General features: G+C 37.2%; 1 protein-coding gene across 1 annotated transcript in view; it reads right to left on the bottom strand.

Annotated features, from left to right (window-relative positions):
• Positions 1-10,254: 10,254 nt before the first annotated feature.
• CSTF3 (cleavage stimulation factor, 3' pre-RNA, subunit 3, 77kDa) overlaps positions 10,255-19,534 on the bottom strand; it is a 72,753-nt gene continuing 63,473 nt past the window's right edge. The window contains exons 15-20 of the mRNA XM_008573303.1: positions 16,490-16,559; positions 14,980-15,175; positions 12,442-12,595; positions 11,660-11,754; positions 11,456-11,516; positions 10,255-10,975 (exon numbers count right to left, since the gene is read on the bottom strand). Coding sequence (XP_008571525.1) covers positions 10,773-10,975; positions 11,456-11,516; positions 11,660-11,754; positions 12,442-12,595; positions 14,980-15,175; positions 16,490-16,559 — 779 coding nt within the window. The 3' untranslated portion in view covers positions 10,255-10,772. The remainder of the gene's footprint in view (positions 10,976-11,455; positions 11,517-11,659; positions 11,755-12,441; positions 12,596-14,979; positions 15,176-16,489; positions 16,560-19,534) is intronic.

Below are 19,534 nucleotides of genomic sequence, written 5' to 3'. Positions count from 1 at the left end.
TGACTGCCTGTGTCTCCTTTCCTACTCCATCATGATTACAGCAGCCATGTCCTTCCAAGGAGGCTGGAACCTCTCTCTTCTGCAATCTGGGTAGTTCTTTCAGATACCCATGCTGACAGCCACCCAAGAGTAAAAGAGACCAAGCCATGACTTTACCTCTTGTCCCCCCCCAACCCCCCACTCCTCCTCTTCCCAGGTATTTCGTGTTAGATTGGCCATCTTCTTAGACAGTCTTACTACCTTTTTCTTCATCCCTGTTTTTTGCTTCCTCCCTTCCTGGCCTAGCCGGGGCTCCAGAGCCCTTTTGTCCTAGATTTTATTTCATTTTTAAAAGCTGGTTCTTTTATACAAAATCCTGAGCCTGGATGATAGCAGTTATGACTTACAGGATCTAGAGAAAGGAAATTCTTTGATTTTTAAGCCTTGAAAGTTAAGGAGGAAATTAAAAACATACGAGGGCACTTCAGAAAGTTTGTGGAAAAAATAGAATTGAAAGATAATTCAAGTCTTTCCATGAACTTTTTGAAGTACCCTCATATTTACATATAGTTTAGTGTAATATAGAAGAAAAGAAATGTCTTGGATTTTTACTGAAAAATTCACTCTGATATAAAACACAGATGTATTGATTGAATTAACATTCTGGAATTAAATTTATGTGTTTTCAGATAAAATAGCCCAAGCTCACTAATCTCTTAGATAAGGAAGACATAGAAAATCCCTGGGTTTGTTTTTTTTGGTGTCTGGCCTTGACCTTGGTGTTATCAGCACCACGCTCTACCAAGTGAGCTGACCAGCCAGCCCTATCCCTAGTTTTTGAGCAGTAGTTTTCAAGGAACTTCAGTGACCAGAATTCCTGTCATGCCTGTGACTGTAAGAAAAATTTGGGTGTCACAGACGGATCTGTTCTGTTAAAATATAAAGTGTGTGTGCATGTGTATTTTATTTTATTTATTTTTTATTTTATTTATTTATTTTTTTTTAAAGATGACCAGTAAGGGGATCTTAACCCTTGACTTGGTGTTGTCAGCACCACGTTCAGCCAGTGAGCAAACCGGCCATCCCTATATGGGATCCGAACCCGGGGCCTTAGTGTTATCAGCACCGCACTCTCCCGAGTGAGCCACGGGCCGGCCAATATTTTTTATTTTTTAAAAAGATGACCGGTAAGGGGATCTTAACTCTTGGCTTGGTGTTGTCAGCACCACGCTCTCCCAGGTGAGCCAACCGGCCATCCCTATATAGGGATCTGAACCCGTGGCCTTGGTATTATCAGCACCACACTCCCAAGTGAGCCACGGGCCAGCCCTTGTGTGTGTGTTTTAGACAAGGACATTATATTAGAAGCAGAGCCATGAAGTTGTTGGAGTGATCTCCAACTGCCAGAACAGCAAGGGGTAAATAATGGAAGGAATCCCTTTATTAAAGCTGATGAGGGGTGGGGTGGGGAGACAGGGTTGAAAGCAGCAAGAGGAACATTGGGTACGGAAGGGTGTAAGTTCGTTGCTCCTGAGGCTGTCTACTGATACCAGGCTCCTTAAGAGTGAATGGTTATACTGGGGAGATGATTTCTTCAAATACATGCTACAAACTGTGCTCTAATGTTGTTTTTTACTTGCATTATGTGGTTAGAAGTCATTAAAGTTTAGACCCAAGGGCAAAGAAACAATGTTGTTTTTTACTTGCATTATGTGGTTAGAAGTCATTAAAGTTTAGACCCAAGGGCAAAGAAACCCCTGGTTTCTTTCAAATGATAAAGGTTCAGTAAGAAAGATGTAAAGAGTAGTCCAGTAATATTAGCACATAAAGAATTTTGGGCTAGAAGCTAAAAGAAACTTGGATGCCATTTCAGAGAGAACCAGGAAGGCCAGCAAGCTATTCCTGAGCAACCAGGGGAAAGGCCACAGTTTACTGCAAGCAGTTGTTTTCTCTGATCCTTTTATGTGAGGAAATGCAGGGATTTTGGTTTTTGAAGGAAGACTTAACAAAGCAGTTGGTTGTCCGTTAGAGGGTGGGTGTTACAATAGTGCTGATCAGAGGAAGGAAAGCAGGTTCTCCATGAGAGGATATCAGTACACCCAGTAGTACCAGTACAGGGCTCCAAACAGATCCTGCTTTTGGTATTTTTGAGATTGCTGATGGTCCTAGGGTTTATACCAAGGAAGTGGAGTGGCTGTAGGAGCTCAGGTAGAAATTATATGTAAGCAGATCAGCATTGAAGTTAGTTCTAATTTATGATGGTATGGTAAATCGAAAAAAAAAAAAAGAGCCGGTGTATCTTCAGGTCCCAGGCGTGAGATCCTCGAGAATCTGGGGTCACTATAAACTGGAAGACTAGCCACATTTTGCATGAGATTACTTTTACAGAACAAAGTCACATCTTTTATAGTGTATTCAATGCGGTCGCTTCTGGATTGTTGCTTTGTGGCAACTGTATTTACTTGTGTGGTACTGGGTTCCTGGGCTGAGAAGGCCGAGCACCCAGGGGCAGCGCACTTTTGCCTGCCTCGGCGTCAGAGTGTTTGGGGCTGTTTCTCCTCCAAGGCTGAGGGAAGGAACTTGCCCCCTACCTGCACATCGTGGATCCCCACTTCCTGTAGTCATTCTTTCTAAATCTCAAAAACTCTTCTTTTGTAAGCGTAAATGCTTACAAGACTTTTTTTCCCCCCGTGGGTTCCTAAAGTGACAGAGTTAAGCTTGGACAGTTTGAAATCCTGCTGCGTAATTAACAAGGAGCTTCACAGACCCTCTTGTCCCCCTTCTACCTCAGTGTCCACTGTTGGAGTTCTACAACCGGCAAAAGCCGAGAATGAAGGAAGCTAAGTTCAGAATCACAGTATTCATATTGAATCATTTTGTTGTTGCTCCATGAAGATAAGTGAGCTAATTTTCTTCCTGGAGTCTCATAGGATTATCACTAAAGGCCAGGAAAATCCATTTAGTTCATTTAGTTACTCAGGAAATGTTATTAAGCATCTGCTTGTAACTCCCCCCTACAGCTCTCCCTCCAAGACAGAACAGCCTTTGCAGTGTAAGTTATCCCTCTTCAGAATGAATCGATTCTGTGTACTGTGTAATGATTGGATTTGACTTGATTTCCTACCTAACAGGTTTGTGGAGACAGGTGTCTTTTCCTGAAATTGCTAAGTTTGTTTGGTGATAGCACGAGTACTTTAACTACATGTGGATAGAACTGAGCACTTTGAGAGTGAGTATCACCAATCCTCTTAGATTTATTCAATAGTGTCGTGAATGAATGAATGTCTGCAGCAGTAACTGCTACTTTGTTGGTTCTCATTTGATTGGGTGGATGGGTGAATGGATTCTCAGTCTAAGTATTTTTTTTTTTATCTCATTCCTTTTAAAGCAAGCTGCAAAGTGTGATTATTTATGTAACCATATAACCCGACTATAAATATACTTCAGGTAAGAACCACACCAATATTATGTCTTAGTGATTAAATGTAGTAGTTAGGTATATAAGTACTTGTTTGTCTGTAAAGAAAAGTCATTTATAAGTTTGACTTAATAAGCATATAATACACACACAATGGCCAACAGTTATAAATGGATTATTCAGCAGTTCTGTTTTTGTGGAGGTGCTTATTTTCATCTCTCCAAAGCCTTAAGATTTCTAAGAATAGAGGAAATGCTGCCACCAACTTTCCTGGTGAGTTTCAAAGGGAATAGGTGTTTGCTGTTTGATTTCCAGTGACCTTTTGTCGTGCCCTGATTCTTATGTACAATGTTTGTGTTTCTTTAATTTTGAGGCAGGGTTGTAAAGTGGAAAGATTGGGAGCTGCTGAGAAACCAGGGTTCTGATCTCCACTCTGTTATGTACCAGCTGGGGCAAATCAGGGCCCATTTCCAGCACCAATACAATTTAAGGAGTAGACTTGATTTTTAAGCTCCCTTCCAATTCTAAAATTCAGTGATATAGTAGGATTGTGCACAAAGCTCCAGTTTCAGAGGAAGATCTGGGTTTGAGTCTTTTTTCCTCTGTTGCCTTCTTACTGGTTGTGTGATATTGAGCCAGTCATTCTCCTTTAGGCCTCAGCATTTTCATCTGTAAAATGGGAACACTACTAACTCACACTGTTGCTGTTAGGATTAAATTTGGTAATGGATATTAGAATGCTTTGTACGTGGAAAAGGATTATAAATTGCTTTATTAATGATAAAGGAGCACATATAACTCTCTACCTGTAGGTGTATGTTTACTATAGTGATAGATTGAACTGTTAGTGCCCAGCCTGCCTTCAATGAAACGCATTTTACAGGCATGTAGAGAAAACTTTCTTGCTATCCTCTCCCAAGATTGATGTTTACTTTCATCATCTCTTCTGTACTAGAGCTGCAATCTTACCTTTTTTTTTTTAACCTCCCAATATCCACCTCTACCCCATTGATTTATCTCTATCCCCACCTCTACATTATTTGAACTAAATGAATACATGAATGAACAAATGAACAGATGAATGAATGGTAATGGATGATGGGCTCTGAAACGTATTTAAAGGCACTATCTCATTTTAAAACATCTAAATAAATAACTACAATGATATGTGCAATTGTGTATTTATATTGGATTTTATGTAATTATTTTGATGGACAGCCTTTTTAGTCAGAGCACTGAAAGCAACCTCATGAGGTGGGGGAGGGGATAACCTTTAAGTCCAATTACCTCTATTTATTAACCTATTGAATGTTCACTGGTACTTTGAAAAATAGCCAAAGTCTGAGAAAAAATAAATATCAGAAGACTAAACAGACAGAATTTTACTTAAAACTGTCCTTCATGTGGGTTTCTGTCACAGTTGACTTAACTACATTGCCTTCTGAACCTAAGAACCAGGACTAAGCTATAGGCCTGGTTTGATGGAGGGTCACTTACTTGGTTTTGAAATCAGATGTGTCTGGTGTTAGTAGCACTAGTTGAATTCACTTCCTTTAAGCCTGTTTTTAAGTTTGCTTTGTCTGAATTAGCTGTCTTCCTTCTGCTCAGAGCAGAACTTCGGTCAGTGCTCAGACAGGGAAGAAAGTTTAGTAAATGGCTAAATTGATTTTCTTCACTTTTATTCCCAAAGTGTGGTAAGCTGACACTCCTGTTGAATATTTAAGATTTCACTAAATCAGTAACATGATACCTGAATTTTGTAACTTGGTATGATTATCTTTCAAGACTTCTGAAATTTTTATTAAATAAAACATCAGTTCCCATGCTTAATGTTACAGTCAAAGAAGAACTACCAACTTTAATGAAGTTTGTTTTGGGAATTGAAATGTAAAAAAACAGAATTTATGAACATGATAATTATACTTTACTATTGTGTAAATGAACTCTTTAACATTTACATATTAACTATGGCCAATAGAGGGTTATAAAATTACCAAATAAATTCATAATTATTGACTAAGGTCAATATGCTGACAAAAGTAGTGTATTTTTTCATTCTTTTCCAGTGGTACAATTTGGCTGTTCAAAGTTTTACATTTACTAGTAGCCTCTAAGGTCTGGCAAGTTAGCTCAGCTGCTTAGAGTGCAGCCTTATAACCCCAGGGTCACGGGTTTGGTTCCCAGTACTGGCCAGCCACCAAAAACAAAACAAAAACCCACAGTGTACTACGAGCCTCTGCAATCTTTTACTTTACCAGGAACGGCAACACAGATATAAGCTCTTCTTTGAAGTTTAGTGATTAAGGGCAGAGTTTGAATAACTTTTGTTCAGGAAGGACTTACTTATAGTCCTTGAAAATTTTGTCCAGTCTAGAATCTTGGGAAAATGCTGTCATTGCTTTTATAAAAAGGAAAAAGATGGATATCTTTTGGCAGTTTCTCCGGGTCTGGCAATACTGATATATGAGAGTTCATGGAAATGTATGGCTGGCTATAGCATGAGAGTGTGCACGGTAGATTTCCAAAGGCGAGTTCAGATTTCTAACATCATGCTGCTTGTTAAACTGTGTTTAACAAAAAAGAATTTTCAAATATTCAGGCAGACGCATTTTAAAAGCTAAAGATTCCATATATATCTATAGCAGTTAGAACATTAGAAAATATTTCCTTCTAACAAGAAGTAAACCTTTTTCTTTTTTCTTCCTTTTTTTAAATTCAAAATATTTTAACATTTACATGTACATATTTGTGGGGTACAGTGTGGTGTTTCAATACATGCACATACTGCACAATGATTCTCTTAGTGTAGATAGCATAGTTTTGTACCCATTAGTCCACCACTTCTCTTCCCGCCACTTCCCCCCTCCTCACCCCATTATTCTACTCTCCACTTTTTTTTTTTTTTTTTGCAGCTGACCAGCATGGGGATCCAAACCCTTGACCATGGTGTTACCAGCACCATGCTCTTCCAAGTAAGCTAAACAACCAGCCCCTTAGTCTCTACTTCTATGACAACCACTTTTTTTTTCTTAGATTCCACATACAAGTGAGATCATGTGGTGTTTGTCTCTTTGTGCCTGACTTCACTTAACATGATGGTTTCCACTTCTATCCATGTTGCTGCAAATGATAGGATATCATTTCTTTTATAGCTGAGTAGTATTCCATTATGTATATACACCTCAGTTTTTGTTATCCATTCCTCCGTTGATGGACATTTAGGTTGATTCCATCTCTTGGCTATTGTGAATGGTGCTGCAGTGAACATGGGAGTGCAGGTGTCTTTTTGATATATTGATTTCATTTCCTTTGGGTATACCCAGTAGTGGGATAGCTGGGTCTTAGAGTAGGTCTATTTTTAGTTCTCTGAGGAATTCCATACTGTTTTCCACAGTGGCTGTACCAATTTATACTCCCACCAGCAATGTAGGAAGTTCGTTTTTTGCCGCATCCTCACCAGCATTTGTCACTTTTTGTCTTATTGATAATAGCCATTCTAACAGGGGTGAAATGATATCTCATTGTGGTTTTACTTTCCATTTCTCTGATGATTAGTGATGTTGAGCATTTTTTCATGTGCCTGTTGGCCATTCGTATGTCTTCTTTTGAGAAATGTCTGTTCAGGTCCTTTGCCCATTTTTTAATTGGGTTATTTGTTTTTCTGCTGTTGTTTGAGTTCCTTATACATTCTGGACATTAGCCCCTTGTCTGATGTGTAGTTTGCAAACACTTTCTCACATTCTGTAGGCTGTCTCTTCACTTTGTTGAGTGTCCTTTACTGTGCAGAAACTTTTTAGTTTGAGGTAGTCCCATTTATGTATCTTTGCTTTAGTTGCCTGTGCCTTTGTAGTCTGACTCAAAAAAGCGCTGCTCACTCCCATTTCGTGCATTAGTGTTTCCCGTATGTTTTGTTCTAGTAGTTTCATAGTTTCAGGTCTTAAATTTAGGTCTTTGATCCATTTTGATTTGATTTTTGTGTATGGTGGGAGATAGGGGTCTAGTTTCAGTCCTCTGCATGTGGATTTCCACTTTTCCCAGCACCGTTTGTTGAAGAGGCTATCTTTTCCCCATTGCATATTTTTGGCACCTTTGTTAAGAATCAGTTCGCTGTAAATGTGTGGGTTTATTTCAGGATTCTCTATTATATTCCATTGGCCAATTTGTCTTTATGACAGTTGCATTCTGTTTTGGTTACCACAGCTTTATACTATATTTTGAAGTCAGGAAGTACGATGCCTCAAATTTTGTTCTTTTTGTTCAAGATTGCTTTAGCTATACTGTGTCTTTTTTAGTTCCATACAAATTTTAAGGTTGTTTTTTCTGTTTCTGTGAAGAATGTCATTGGTATTTTGATAGAGATTATGTTGAATGTGTAGATTGCTTTGGGTGATATGGACACTTTGATCATATTTTCTTCTGACCCATGAACATGGGATATCTTTCCATTTATTTGTGTCTACTTCAATTCTTTTCACCAGTGTTTCAGTTTTCATTGTAGAGGTTTTTCACCTCCTTGGTTAAATTTATTCCTGGGTATTCCATAGTTTTGATAGCTATTGTGAATGGGATTACCTTGATTTCTTCTTCAGCTATTTGACTGTTGGTGTATAGTAAGGCTATTGATTTTTGTGTGTTGATTTTGTATCCTGCTACTGTACTGAATTCACTTATTAGTTCTAGTAGTTTTTTGGTGGAATCTTTTAGGGTTTGTATAGGATTAAGTCATCTGCAAATAGAGATAGTTTGACTTCCTCTTTTTTGATTTGAATGCCCTTTATTGCTTTCTCTCTTGCCTTACTGCACAGACTAAAACTTCTAATACTGCGTTGAATAAGAGTGGGGAATGTAAGCATCCTTGTCTAGTTCCAGATCTTAGAGGAAAGCCTCCAATTTTTGTCCATTCAGCATATTGGATGTGGGTTTGTTGTATAGGCCTTATTGTGTTGAGGTACATTCCTTCTATACCTAATTTGTTGAGGGTTTTTGTCATGAAGGGGTGTTGGATTTTATCAAATGCTTTTTCTGTGTCTATTAAGAAATAACCCTTTTTAGGGCCGGCCCGTGGCTCACTCGGTAGAGTGTGGTGCTGATAACACCAAGGCCGCTGGTTCGGATCCTATATAGGGATGGCCGGTTTGCTCACTGGCTGAGCGTGGTGCTGACAACACCAAGCCAAGGGTTGAGATCCCCTTACCGGTCATCTTTTTAAAAAAAAAAAAGAAATAACCCTTTTTATGTTTAAAGGTCAGATCATGTCTAGGACAAAAATCTTAGAAATAAATGCAGTAGGAACAATTATAATACATAGTCAGCCTTCTATATGCATGGGTTCCATATTGTGGATTCAACCAATGGTTGGTCAGAAATATTCGGAAAAAAAAATTCATCTGTACTGAACATGTACAGGTTTTTTTTCCTTGTCACTACTCCCTAAATACAGTATAACAACAGTTTACACAGCATTTACATTGTATTAGGTATTATAAGTAATATAGAGATGATTTGTAGTGTATAGGAAGATCTGCATAGGTTATACACAAACGCTACACCATTTGATGTCAGGGACTTGAGCATCTGAGGATTTTGGTACCTGTGGGAGATCCTGGAACCAATCCCCCACAGATGCTAAGGTGATACTGTACATAATGGCCTTAACAGTGTTTAGTGGCACTTTTCACCAAGTGTGTGGGGGTAATGTTTTCTCTTCATTACAATGCTAAAAAAAAAATCATTTTTCATGCATGTTCACAAAGCTTTGTTTTACAGTCTGCGGGAATACTATTACAGACCACATACAGGTATTTGAGACTGTTTTTGTCTTCTTTAAAACACTATCCATCAAACATGGCATTTCGGGAAAGAGTCCACACCTTATATTTTAAAGCCTATGCCACACACTACTACTTGTGCCTTTAAGATTGTTTTGTTGATAAACAAGATATAAAAAAACCACACAGCTTAAAAGTGATACTTGAGAGGATAACAAAATCTAAATTGGAGGCAGCTGACTTTGAGGCAATTATAGCTTTAATGGGAAAATAAAGGAGACTAAACATGCTTGTGACCAACTTATATATACCTCGCTACATACAAATTTGGGAAAATGATTCAAGATATCCTTTTTTACCTTACAAGTTAAGAGTTCTATGTAAAATTTGAAGCTGATTTTTAAATGATTATTTAATCACATCTGAATTCAAATTCTAAATTGCCTAAATTGTGTTCCCAGCATGTGATAGAGTTTCTTTATAATACTTTTTCCTCCCCTATCATCTTTTTTAACCTTCCTGATTCTTAGTTTTCATTCTGAATCACAACCCTTTAGGCTCAACCAATTTTCTATATGATAGTTTTTCACAAAATGAGTTAACAGGAGGTACCAAAGAGCAAACCCTATTCTTTGGATTTATTTTGCATAAGTTTTTCCTCACTGTAATTAGAATTTGGTTAATTGGCCGTAATTTTCTTTAATGATATCTATGTTTAGCTCATGACAAAAATGTTCTTGAGCACTGAGCACTTTTTGAAATATATCTGTGAGAACAAGACAGTGGGTGGTTAAAGGAATTCCCACACTTATATTGCTTTTAAGAGATGAAAAATAAAATATCTCAACCTGCATCAGATTTAATTGAGAGAAACTACATTCATATTTGAGGATTTTCTAAAATGTTTAATTTGCCTCTTAAAAATGTTTCCATTTAGTACCAAAACAGGAAAGGACATGTGCTTGAGTATACATGTAGTAAGAACAAGATCACCTTTCTCTGTATTGTTGACATTTATTTTTAAATGGTATAGGCTGAATAACATAAAATAAGTAGGTATTATAAATAAAATCTGAAGTAGGAGGCATGATGTTTTTCAGATCCTTTTATTTTTTAAAGGACTGTTTTAAAATTTTAAACTACAAAACAGATTCCATACGTTCTGCCATAAATAAAAACAAACAATAAGGCAGGACTCTACATAAGCAAACCGAGAACAACTGTTTTTCAGAAAATGTGATAAAATGCTTTACAATCATAAGCCATCCAGTTTTTAAAATAAAACTGTTGAAAACTCACAAATCTTCAAGCGGCACATACAAGACACCCTTGAAGAGGGAACAAAATGTAGCTCTGCCATTTTGTACTGTTCTCATTCTCATATTTTTGAAAACCTAATTTTGCTTAGAGCATAGGTCTGTTCCATATTCTAAAATCCACACAGGTTGATTTTTTCTTGAGAACCATTTGATAGAGGCACTAATGACAATACAACTTTGTGTTCAAGAATCTTGTAACAAAGTATTGTCTCTTAAACATATGACTTAAGAGGCAAAAAGGGAATTCTGGATAAGAGTTTTCTTTCAGAGGCAGGTTTTGAGCTGGCTTCACCGAATTCGCTTCTGCTGCCGTGCTCTGTAAATGTCATGAACAGGGGGGACAACAGCTCCCTTTTCTTCATCTTCATCTGAGTCCTCGTTGGGCCTTTTGACAGCCTTGGTGAGTACTGCATTACTTTCCACCGGGCCATTTCCTTCTACAGCCAGCTCCGGGGCCCCACCGGTAATGATTCTCACAGCTTCCTCAACAGCTATTGAAACGAAACAAAAAGGACTATTGGAAGATGTTTAAACTTAATGCTACTATGAAAATAAAAAAAAATAAAATTATGCTACTGTGAAAGAATATATATGTTCTACTTTGGATATTTTATAGTTCATTTCATAGCCTATTATTAGCAAAGCATGGGATAGTACTATTGATAATAAATTAAAGGAAAAGACAAAAGCTGCTGTTAATACTAATAAAATTATTTTCATAAGCCAAATCTGGTAGTGCATGTTCACACAAATAGAAAAGATAAACTTTTATGACATTTTACTTAGCGGAATTAGAATGTGAACAAGCCTCTCTCTGCCAAAGAGGGTTCAGGTCACACCTGGGTTTCATTGTACTTCTGCAGGTTGGCTAGCTGGTTTTGGAAACTTCCCAGCGGCAAAGAATAACAATCTCTCCTGCCTAGGAGACAACAATGTGAATTACACTATGAAATGGAGCTTTCATTACTTACTATTTGGTATCTTGCATCTTCGGAAAATTTCCATCAGTTCGTCCACTTGTACAAAAGGACCCTATTTTGACACAAATTTTAATCCTCAAAAATCTGACAAGTTAAAATAGCAGTACTTTGTATCTCCCATTATATATAAGAGAAAAAGCACACAATTACTATAACCCACAGAGCCAGTATCTACCATGAAAATAGTGAACCAACCTGGAAACAGATAGGAGGAGGGAGAAGTTTCATCAAAACGACAGCTGCAGGAGGTACCGGGAACACTCCACCAGGGACAGGGTGTAAGCCTGGAGCTGGGGGAGAAAGAAGAGTATGAATGAAATGGGATGGAAGAATTTCTGTACATGTAAGAGCTAAAAGGAAAAAACAATTTGTACGTAAAGATGTTCTATGTCTATGTTGCTTGGTTTTGGACATTTAAAATGCTTTCAGTGTTTACCAGCTTGACCAAACTGAAGTGGGTGAGACAGTGAAAGCAGTCTCAACCCATGGCCACTGGGAGGCAGAAAAGTAGACAAGTGACTGTGTAAGGCAGCCCACGGGCTGAACTTTTTTGTGTTTCTAAGCTGCACAAGTCATTTGTTCAGCAATCTTATTTAAAGTCAGTTATTTGGCAACATATTTAATCGTAAGGACCTTGTTCAAAAAGGATCTAGAGGGGCTACTAACCATTAGTCAGTATACCAGATAACATCACTGAAGTGTTTCCAACTGTTCAGGTAATCTGCAAATAGCAGCATTTCTGAAAACTAAATATCACTGCCAAAATAGGTTACTAGAATCTGCATTGTAGAGGTTTTTTTTTTTTAAAGGATATTCTTAGTTCATCTATGTCAAAGATTACAGCCAAGTAACTTGTCATAGTGATTCTAATTCTAATTGTTAACCTACAACAGAAAGGCCACTTTACTTTCCCCCACACCTTGGATTTAAATCAAACAAACCGAGGTCTCAGTACTGGATCTAAAGTCATGGCTTACGTGCTAAATGTCGTGGCTGAAATGGAATCATCTGCTGAGTGTCTGGTTTAGGGTATTCTGGTTTTCTATCCACTTCATCTTTCAGAACAGGCACTATAGAAGGAGCTACAACTGGGTCTGGAATTATAGCTGCTAGTTTAGCACGGGAGACATCCTGAAAATGCAGAACAGAAGAGTCCTAAACTTGAAAAAGGGACTTATAGAGTACAATTGTGCAATTCTATAATCTTGAGGATACAGTGTGAATAACTGGAAAGAGAAAGAGAAAATGGAGAGGGATAAGTAAGAACTTTAATGACAGTAAAGGTTGTTAAATACTCAACAAGGAAAGCTTTTTGGCTCTGAAGACCCAGTGTTTTATAACCTTATCCCAACCTCAATTGAGAATCACTAGATTTGGTGTTGCCAGGTAGGATGTTTGTAGTATAGATACTGGCTTTTGTGGGTAAAGTCATAAGACTGGGCACCAAGTAGACAGGAGGGAAATAGTAGATTTAAGATATTCATCTGACAACCTCTTTTCCATCAGAATTAAACATCTATCAGTTTCTTTAGGTAAAGAAAGAAGCTGGATTAAGTGACATAATGGATTTACAATGTTATGGGGGAAAGGAACATTTATTGAGCAGCTACTATTTGTCAAGCAGTTTTAGCCATTTATTCTCTTTGATGAGACAAATAGCAACATCTCCATTTTATAGAAAGGACTGAAACTCAAAGAGGTTCTGATATGTCCCAGGTCACACAGCAGCTAAGAAGTAGAGAGAATTCGGAGCCCAGGCCTCTCTGACCTCAAACCCATCCTCAGTTGTCTCTTTAGTATACAGGCGGTATGCCACCAAGGCTGAAACAAGATATGTCAAAGATATGACATATCCTCTCCAAGATATGTCAAAGGAAGCAATACTGTCACCTATTAACAGAGACCCTGTCCCAGAGCAGCTCTTCTGCTATAGGCAGCCCAATGTCATTCTACCTGACTAGATCCAGAAAAGCCTCTTTTGCCACCATCAAAGGATATAAGAGCATTTCACCTTTTCAAAATTTGCTCAAATATAGTCGGTGACATCTGGTTTTATATGGGCAAATCTAAATGAGTGGGCACATTAGGAAGTGCCTTTTTCTCTCTCTCACTCACATGGACATGCATGCCACACTGCCTACCACCGCATGCAGAAGCACATTAATCTTTTCCAAATAAAAGAGAAATAGAAATAAAAGATGGAAAATTCATATTCATGAAGTAGTTCTATTTGGAAATAGTAAGATCTTTATTTTCATTAACTTGAATTACATTTTTATTTTGGAAAGTTGAAATAGACTTTTCTAAAAATTTCACAAAGTAGTCTTAATATGTCTTTGGCTTTTCTTTAAAAAGTAGTTAAACTAGAAGCAGCAAATGCTCATCCCTGAGCAGTAATCCCTTGGTTGAGAATAGGAATCACAGAACTAAGACTTCCATTAATAAAAATGTCTGAAGCTCAATTATGAGTAGTTTTCTCCAAATCTTTTAATCTGGTTCAGACAGACACAGAGTGAGCCCCAGGCCAGAAGAGGGCAGTGAGGAAAATAAGAACGATAGTCAGGAGCATCCTAATGCTGGTCGGCTTAAAGGGACCAACTTGAGGACTCTTGTGCATATAGCTTCCCTTGGATTTCCATTTTGGTCTTTGTTCAAATGATATAGAAAGATCAAGAAATGATCTAACAATGGTTTTCTCAGCAATGGCTATTTCAAGGGCTGTGTAAACATTAATCTTTCCCACTGACCTGAATAGGTTTAGGTACCAGATTTATTTTCTTGTGACTCAGTAACCACAAGAGTTCCGTTCCTAGATAAGTTAATTCCCCCAAGGACCATTGAAGGTGCACTGTTTTAAGGATACAGATCCCTTAAGAAACTTTATGGACTTAACAATCTATAATGTTTCTTCATATATCTTAAAAAATATGTAACAGGAACTACATTTGGTTTAAGATCTGTCAAAACACATTCATCAAGGGCCGAACCCGTGGCTCACTTGGGAGAGTGCGGCGCTGGGAGCGCCGAGGCTGCAGGTTCAGATCCTATATAGGGATGGCCGGTGCGCTCACTGGCTGAGCGCGGTACGGGCGACACCAAGCCAAGGATTCCGATCCCTTTACTGGTCACACACACACACAAAAAACATATTCATCAATTTGATAAAAACTATCAGAAAAAAATACATAAGATGATATTCAGATTTTCTTTTGTTTTCTTCCCTACACGCCCCCTCCATCTGCCCACCATACATAAATATAAGGCACTGACAATGTGAGGGACAGAATGAAAGCGTTCATTAAATCTCATTTTACTTCTCATTTTGTTCAGCTACTTTTGATACCCAATGTTTCATAAACCCAAGGAAAAACTCTGATTTTTTTTTCTTGTTTTCTGCAAATCTATTGTAAAACTAATTTATATTTCAGAATTTCCTTTAGAGTGAAGGTTATCCATGAGCCATTCTAAAACATTGGAAAAGAAAGGACACTACACACCTTGATCTAAGTACGTACCTTATAACCGAGTGCTTTTAGTTCACTTGCAGAGCAAGGATATAAATCCATGAATTTGTATCTATCTACCAGTAGAGCTGTTTCTTTGCCTTCGTACTCTTCTTTGAATGCTGTAAACCGTCTTTTTTCCACTTTGAGTATACTAGCTAGATCACCAATATTACTTTCAAAAGCCAGAAATCGGGCCCAGATTTCTCTGTAAGAAAGTAAATATAATCAATACTTAATTATTCTGGGTTTTGGACAGGGAGTCCATTTATAATAAAGGCTTAAGCTCCCCCTTGTCCCCCTAAATTACAGAGAGCTCCTTATTATTATAAATATTTCCAAACTACAGAAAAATAGACTAGTATAATGAACACCTATATACCATTACCTAAATTTAATCATTTTTCATATTTTGCCATGTTTGCTTCATCTTCTTTTTGTTTAAGTATTTGAGAGTAAATTATAGATATAAAACTTCACCCTAAAAACCTCAGTATTTGAGTCCCCTTTTCGACTTTTTGCTTATTTAGCATACCTTCCTATTCTTTGTGGTCAACATAAGAGACATTTACCTTAGAGAGGTTAAACTCTAGATGGAACAGTTGGAAAAGGAACTTAGACAGATTTCTAATTTCTCCTGAATAATGTGGCTTCATCATTTTGTTTGGTGGCATGAATTACAATGTAGAATACATTCTTCCTCTAATACATGAATAAAAACATTCTAAAATCTAATATGATTGCTCTCTCTTTTTTCCCATTAATGTGGATCACTGGGGACAAACTGGTACCTTATCATTGTTCAAATAGCCAAATATTTAAATTCACCAAGAACCTTTGTACTAAAGTAATATATTGAGTGCCTCGTATATACCAGGTACAGGACTATCACAACAGTCCTACGCTAGTAGACATTATTATTACTCAATAAGAAAGTAAGGCTTGGTAAAGTTATGAAATTTGCCCTATGTCTAGTTGGCTGAGCTGGAAATTAAACCCAAGACTTAAAAGCCTTACTATTTCCACTGTACCACTATACCATGTTATTCCTGTGGTAGAACTGATAAGAGTCAAAACCATAAATCAGAGACATAGTATGTAAACAAACTTCTAATATGTAAGAGTTTTTGCTTTGGAGTAAGGGAGGTAAAAATTTCAGAACTCTTCTCTAGCATATCAGTTTTTAGGGATATATTAACTAGAAAGATCTATTAACACATTTAATAATAAATTGCTAAGGCATTTCTCAAACGATTCTAATCACTATGCAGAAAATTAAAAACTAATTGTAAACAGGTATGAAATTAAAAGGGTAATTTCAAAAAGCTCATGGAGAGATTAATGTTATCTTTCAATTCTATTTTTCTACGCACTTTTGGAAGTACCCTTGAGTTGTGAATATGTAAAATAAGCCTTGAGAGAGAAGGAAAATTTCTCCTGAAACTCATACTCAAGCAAACATGCACCTCACAGATCATAATTCAAGTATTAAAGCTGACCAACAAGTTTTCACATTGCTTACCCAGACTTCTCAGGAGGAAGGCTTCCAGATGTTAAGACTCGTTCAAACAAAACTCGGGTATTGTTGTCCTCTAGGATATTTTAAAAGATTTTAAGTATTAAAAAAGATTCAATTTTACATTCAACAATGTGTTTTTACATTATCTCACTTAATCCTCGCAAAAATTGTAATAGTTGTAATGTAAAACAATTTATAACAATGCGGGGTTTGAACCAGGTATCCCATTTGCCTTTTAAAAATAATGAAAATTACATACCCACTGACGTTATAATGGTCAGACTACTGATATATATATTTTATAAAGATGACCGGTAAGGGGATCTTAACCCGTGACTTGGTGTTGTCAGCACCACGCTCTCCCAAGTGAGCTAACCGGCCATCCCTATATAGGGATCTGAACCCATGGCCTTGGTGTTATCAGCACTGCACTCTCCCGAGTGAGCCAGGGGCCGGCCCCTACTGATATTTTTTAAATACATTGAATGTGAAGGATGGCAAGCTCAAATTTAGACATAACTGAGTTTCTCATTTTGAGACACCAGGACTACTCTATATTTAGCTACTTTAACTTCTTATAGAGGTACAATAATACCTAGGGTGGTAGGTAAATATGCAAATGATAAATGAATTAAGAATGGATAAAGAAGTGGATTAAATTTTAAGAATCTTAGGTCCTCTGTAGCTGAAAGTGGGAAAATGACACTCCTTGCTAAGCTCTAAGGGATCTTTTAAAATTTAAGAATCCAGCAGTAAATCTAACAACCACTGAATTGTACAATTAAAATGGGTGCGTTTATGGTATATAAATTATACCTCAAAAGTTGTTAAAAAGAAAAAAAATCCTTAATCACAGCTCTATTCATAATAGCCAAGATATGCAACCAACCTAAATGTCCATCAGGATGACTGGATAAAGAAAATGTGGTATATATGCACAATGGAATACTACCCTAGCTATAAAAAAGAATGAATTTGTGTCATCCGACATTTGTGGCAACATGGATGAGGTTGAAGAAAATTATGTTAAGTGAAATAAGCCAGGCAAAGAGGGGCTGGCAGGTTAGCTCAGTTGGATAAATCGTGGTGCTGATAACACCAAGGTCCAAGGTTCATCCTGGTAATGGCCAGCCAGAAGGAAAAAAAAAAATCTAGGCACAGAGAGAAATACCCCATGTTCTCACTCATATGTGGAAACTTAAAAAGTTGATCTCATAGAAGTACAACAGTGGTGACTAGAGTCCGGTAAGGATGGGGGTGAGGGGGATTGGTAAAGGGTGGTCAGTGGATACAAAATTGCAGCTAGATAGGAAGAGTAAGGTCTAGCACTCTATAGTACTGTAGGGAGCCTACAGCTAACACAGTTAACAATAATTTATTGTATAATTTCAAATAGCTAGTAGGAAGGAGTTTGAATATTCCCAACACAAAGAAATGACAAATGTTTGAATGATGGATATGCTAATTACTGATATGATCATTTGCACACTGTATACATGTACCCAAATATTACATTGTACCCCATAAATATACACACTTATCAAGCATTAATTAATAAAAAATAAATTTAAAAAAACAAAGAAAAAGAAAGAAATCCAGCAGAGTGTTTGGTTTCTGTTGCCTCAGGATACCTATTCAGTTTACTATATGTCCATATTCAAAATAAAACCAAGAGATTAAATGTATTGAATCAGGGGCCGTGGCTCACTTGGGCGAGTGCGATGCTGATAACACCAAGGCCAAGGCTTCAGATCCCACATAGGGATGGCCGGTTAGCTCACTTGGGAGAGCGTTGTGTTGACAACACCAAGCCAAGGGTTAAGATCCCCTTACTGGTCTTAAAAAAATAAAATAAAATAAAAAATAAATGTATTGAACCAAAGAGGATGGCACAATAATAGTGGCTTCCATTTGCAGTTTAACACACTGTACTTTAAAAATGTTAAGTAAATCTTGCATTTTATCCTTTTTGCTTTATCCCAAACTTTTGTTCCAGACACACTTTTTACCATTCCACATAACTTTCTTCCTGCTTGTTACATGCTGTGTTCTCTGCCTGGAATAACGCCTTTTCCTCTTTACCTGGGTATCACTCACATCAAGACCCAACACACGTGCCCTTCACTGAGACACCCTCTAGAACAGTGCTGTTCAACAGAAATATAGCAAGTCACATATGTAATGTAAAATTTCTGCTAGCTATATTAAAAAGGGTAAAAACAGGTGAAAATAATTTTAATATTTTTTATTTAACCCAATATATCCAAATTATCATTTTAACATGTAATCAATAAGAAAAATTAAGATATTTTACATTCTTTTTTTTTTTTTGTATTAAGCCCTTGAAATCTGGTTCATATTTTTACACATACATCAGATTTCATTTTGGCCTAGCCACATTTCAAGTGCTCAATATCTAGTAGTCTTGTGGCTACCATAATTACACAGCACAGTTTTAGAACTTAAACTATACTCTCTTCTCTGTACCTCCAAAGTACTTCATGTAGGACTCTATTTAGCACATTTTTTTATGATCACCACCATCATCATAAATAGCTAACATTTATGGAATGCTTACCACATTCCATACATGTCAAACATGGAAAAACTAATTTGATCCTCTCAATAATCCTATGAAAGGTATCCTTATCATGACCACTCTGCAGATGAGAAAATTGAAATTTAAGATTATACACCTAACCTCAGAACAATGAAGCATCAAATGATGATACGATTAAATTTACACATCCGATTACCCCCATGAGAATGTTCGATGGTAAGAATGGAGTCCTGTTTACCTTTGTAATCCCAGACCCTAGTAACAAAAGGTAATGAATAAATGTGTGATGTGTAAAAGATAGATGAATGAGAAGATGAATGAATGAGCTATCTAAGACACTGATTTGGAAGACAATAACATCAGATATCCTCACTTTAAAAATAATAATACAAATATGCATACTAGCAACTATTCTAAAAAAAATCAATGTCCCGCAACGGATCGCAACCCTCAGTGTTGCCCCCGTACCGGACCGGGGACCGGCAACG

The sequence above is a fragment of the Galeopterus variegatus genome, unplaced genomic scaffold (assembly GCF_000696425.1).
Source record: "Galeopterus variegatus unplaced genomic scaffold, G_variegatus-3.0.2 Scaffold899, whole genome shotgun sequence".
Taxonomy (NCBI): Eukaryota; Metazoa; Chordata; class Mammalia; order Dermoptera; family Cynocephalidae; genus Galeopterus; species Galeopterus variegatus.
This window is presented reverse-complemented; position numbering and strand designations above follow the sequence as displayed.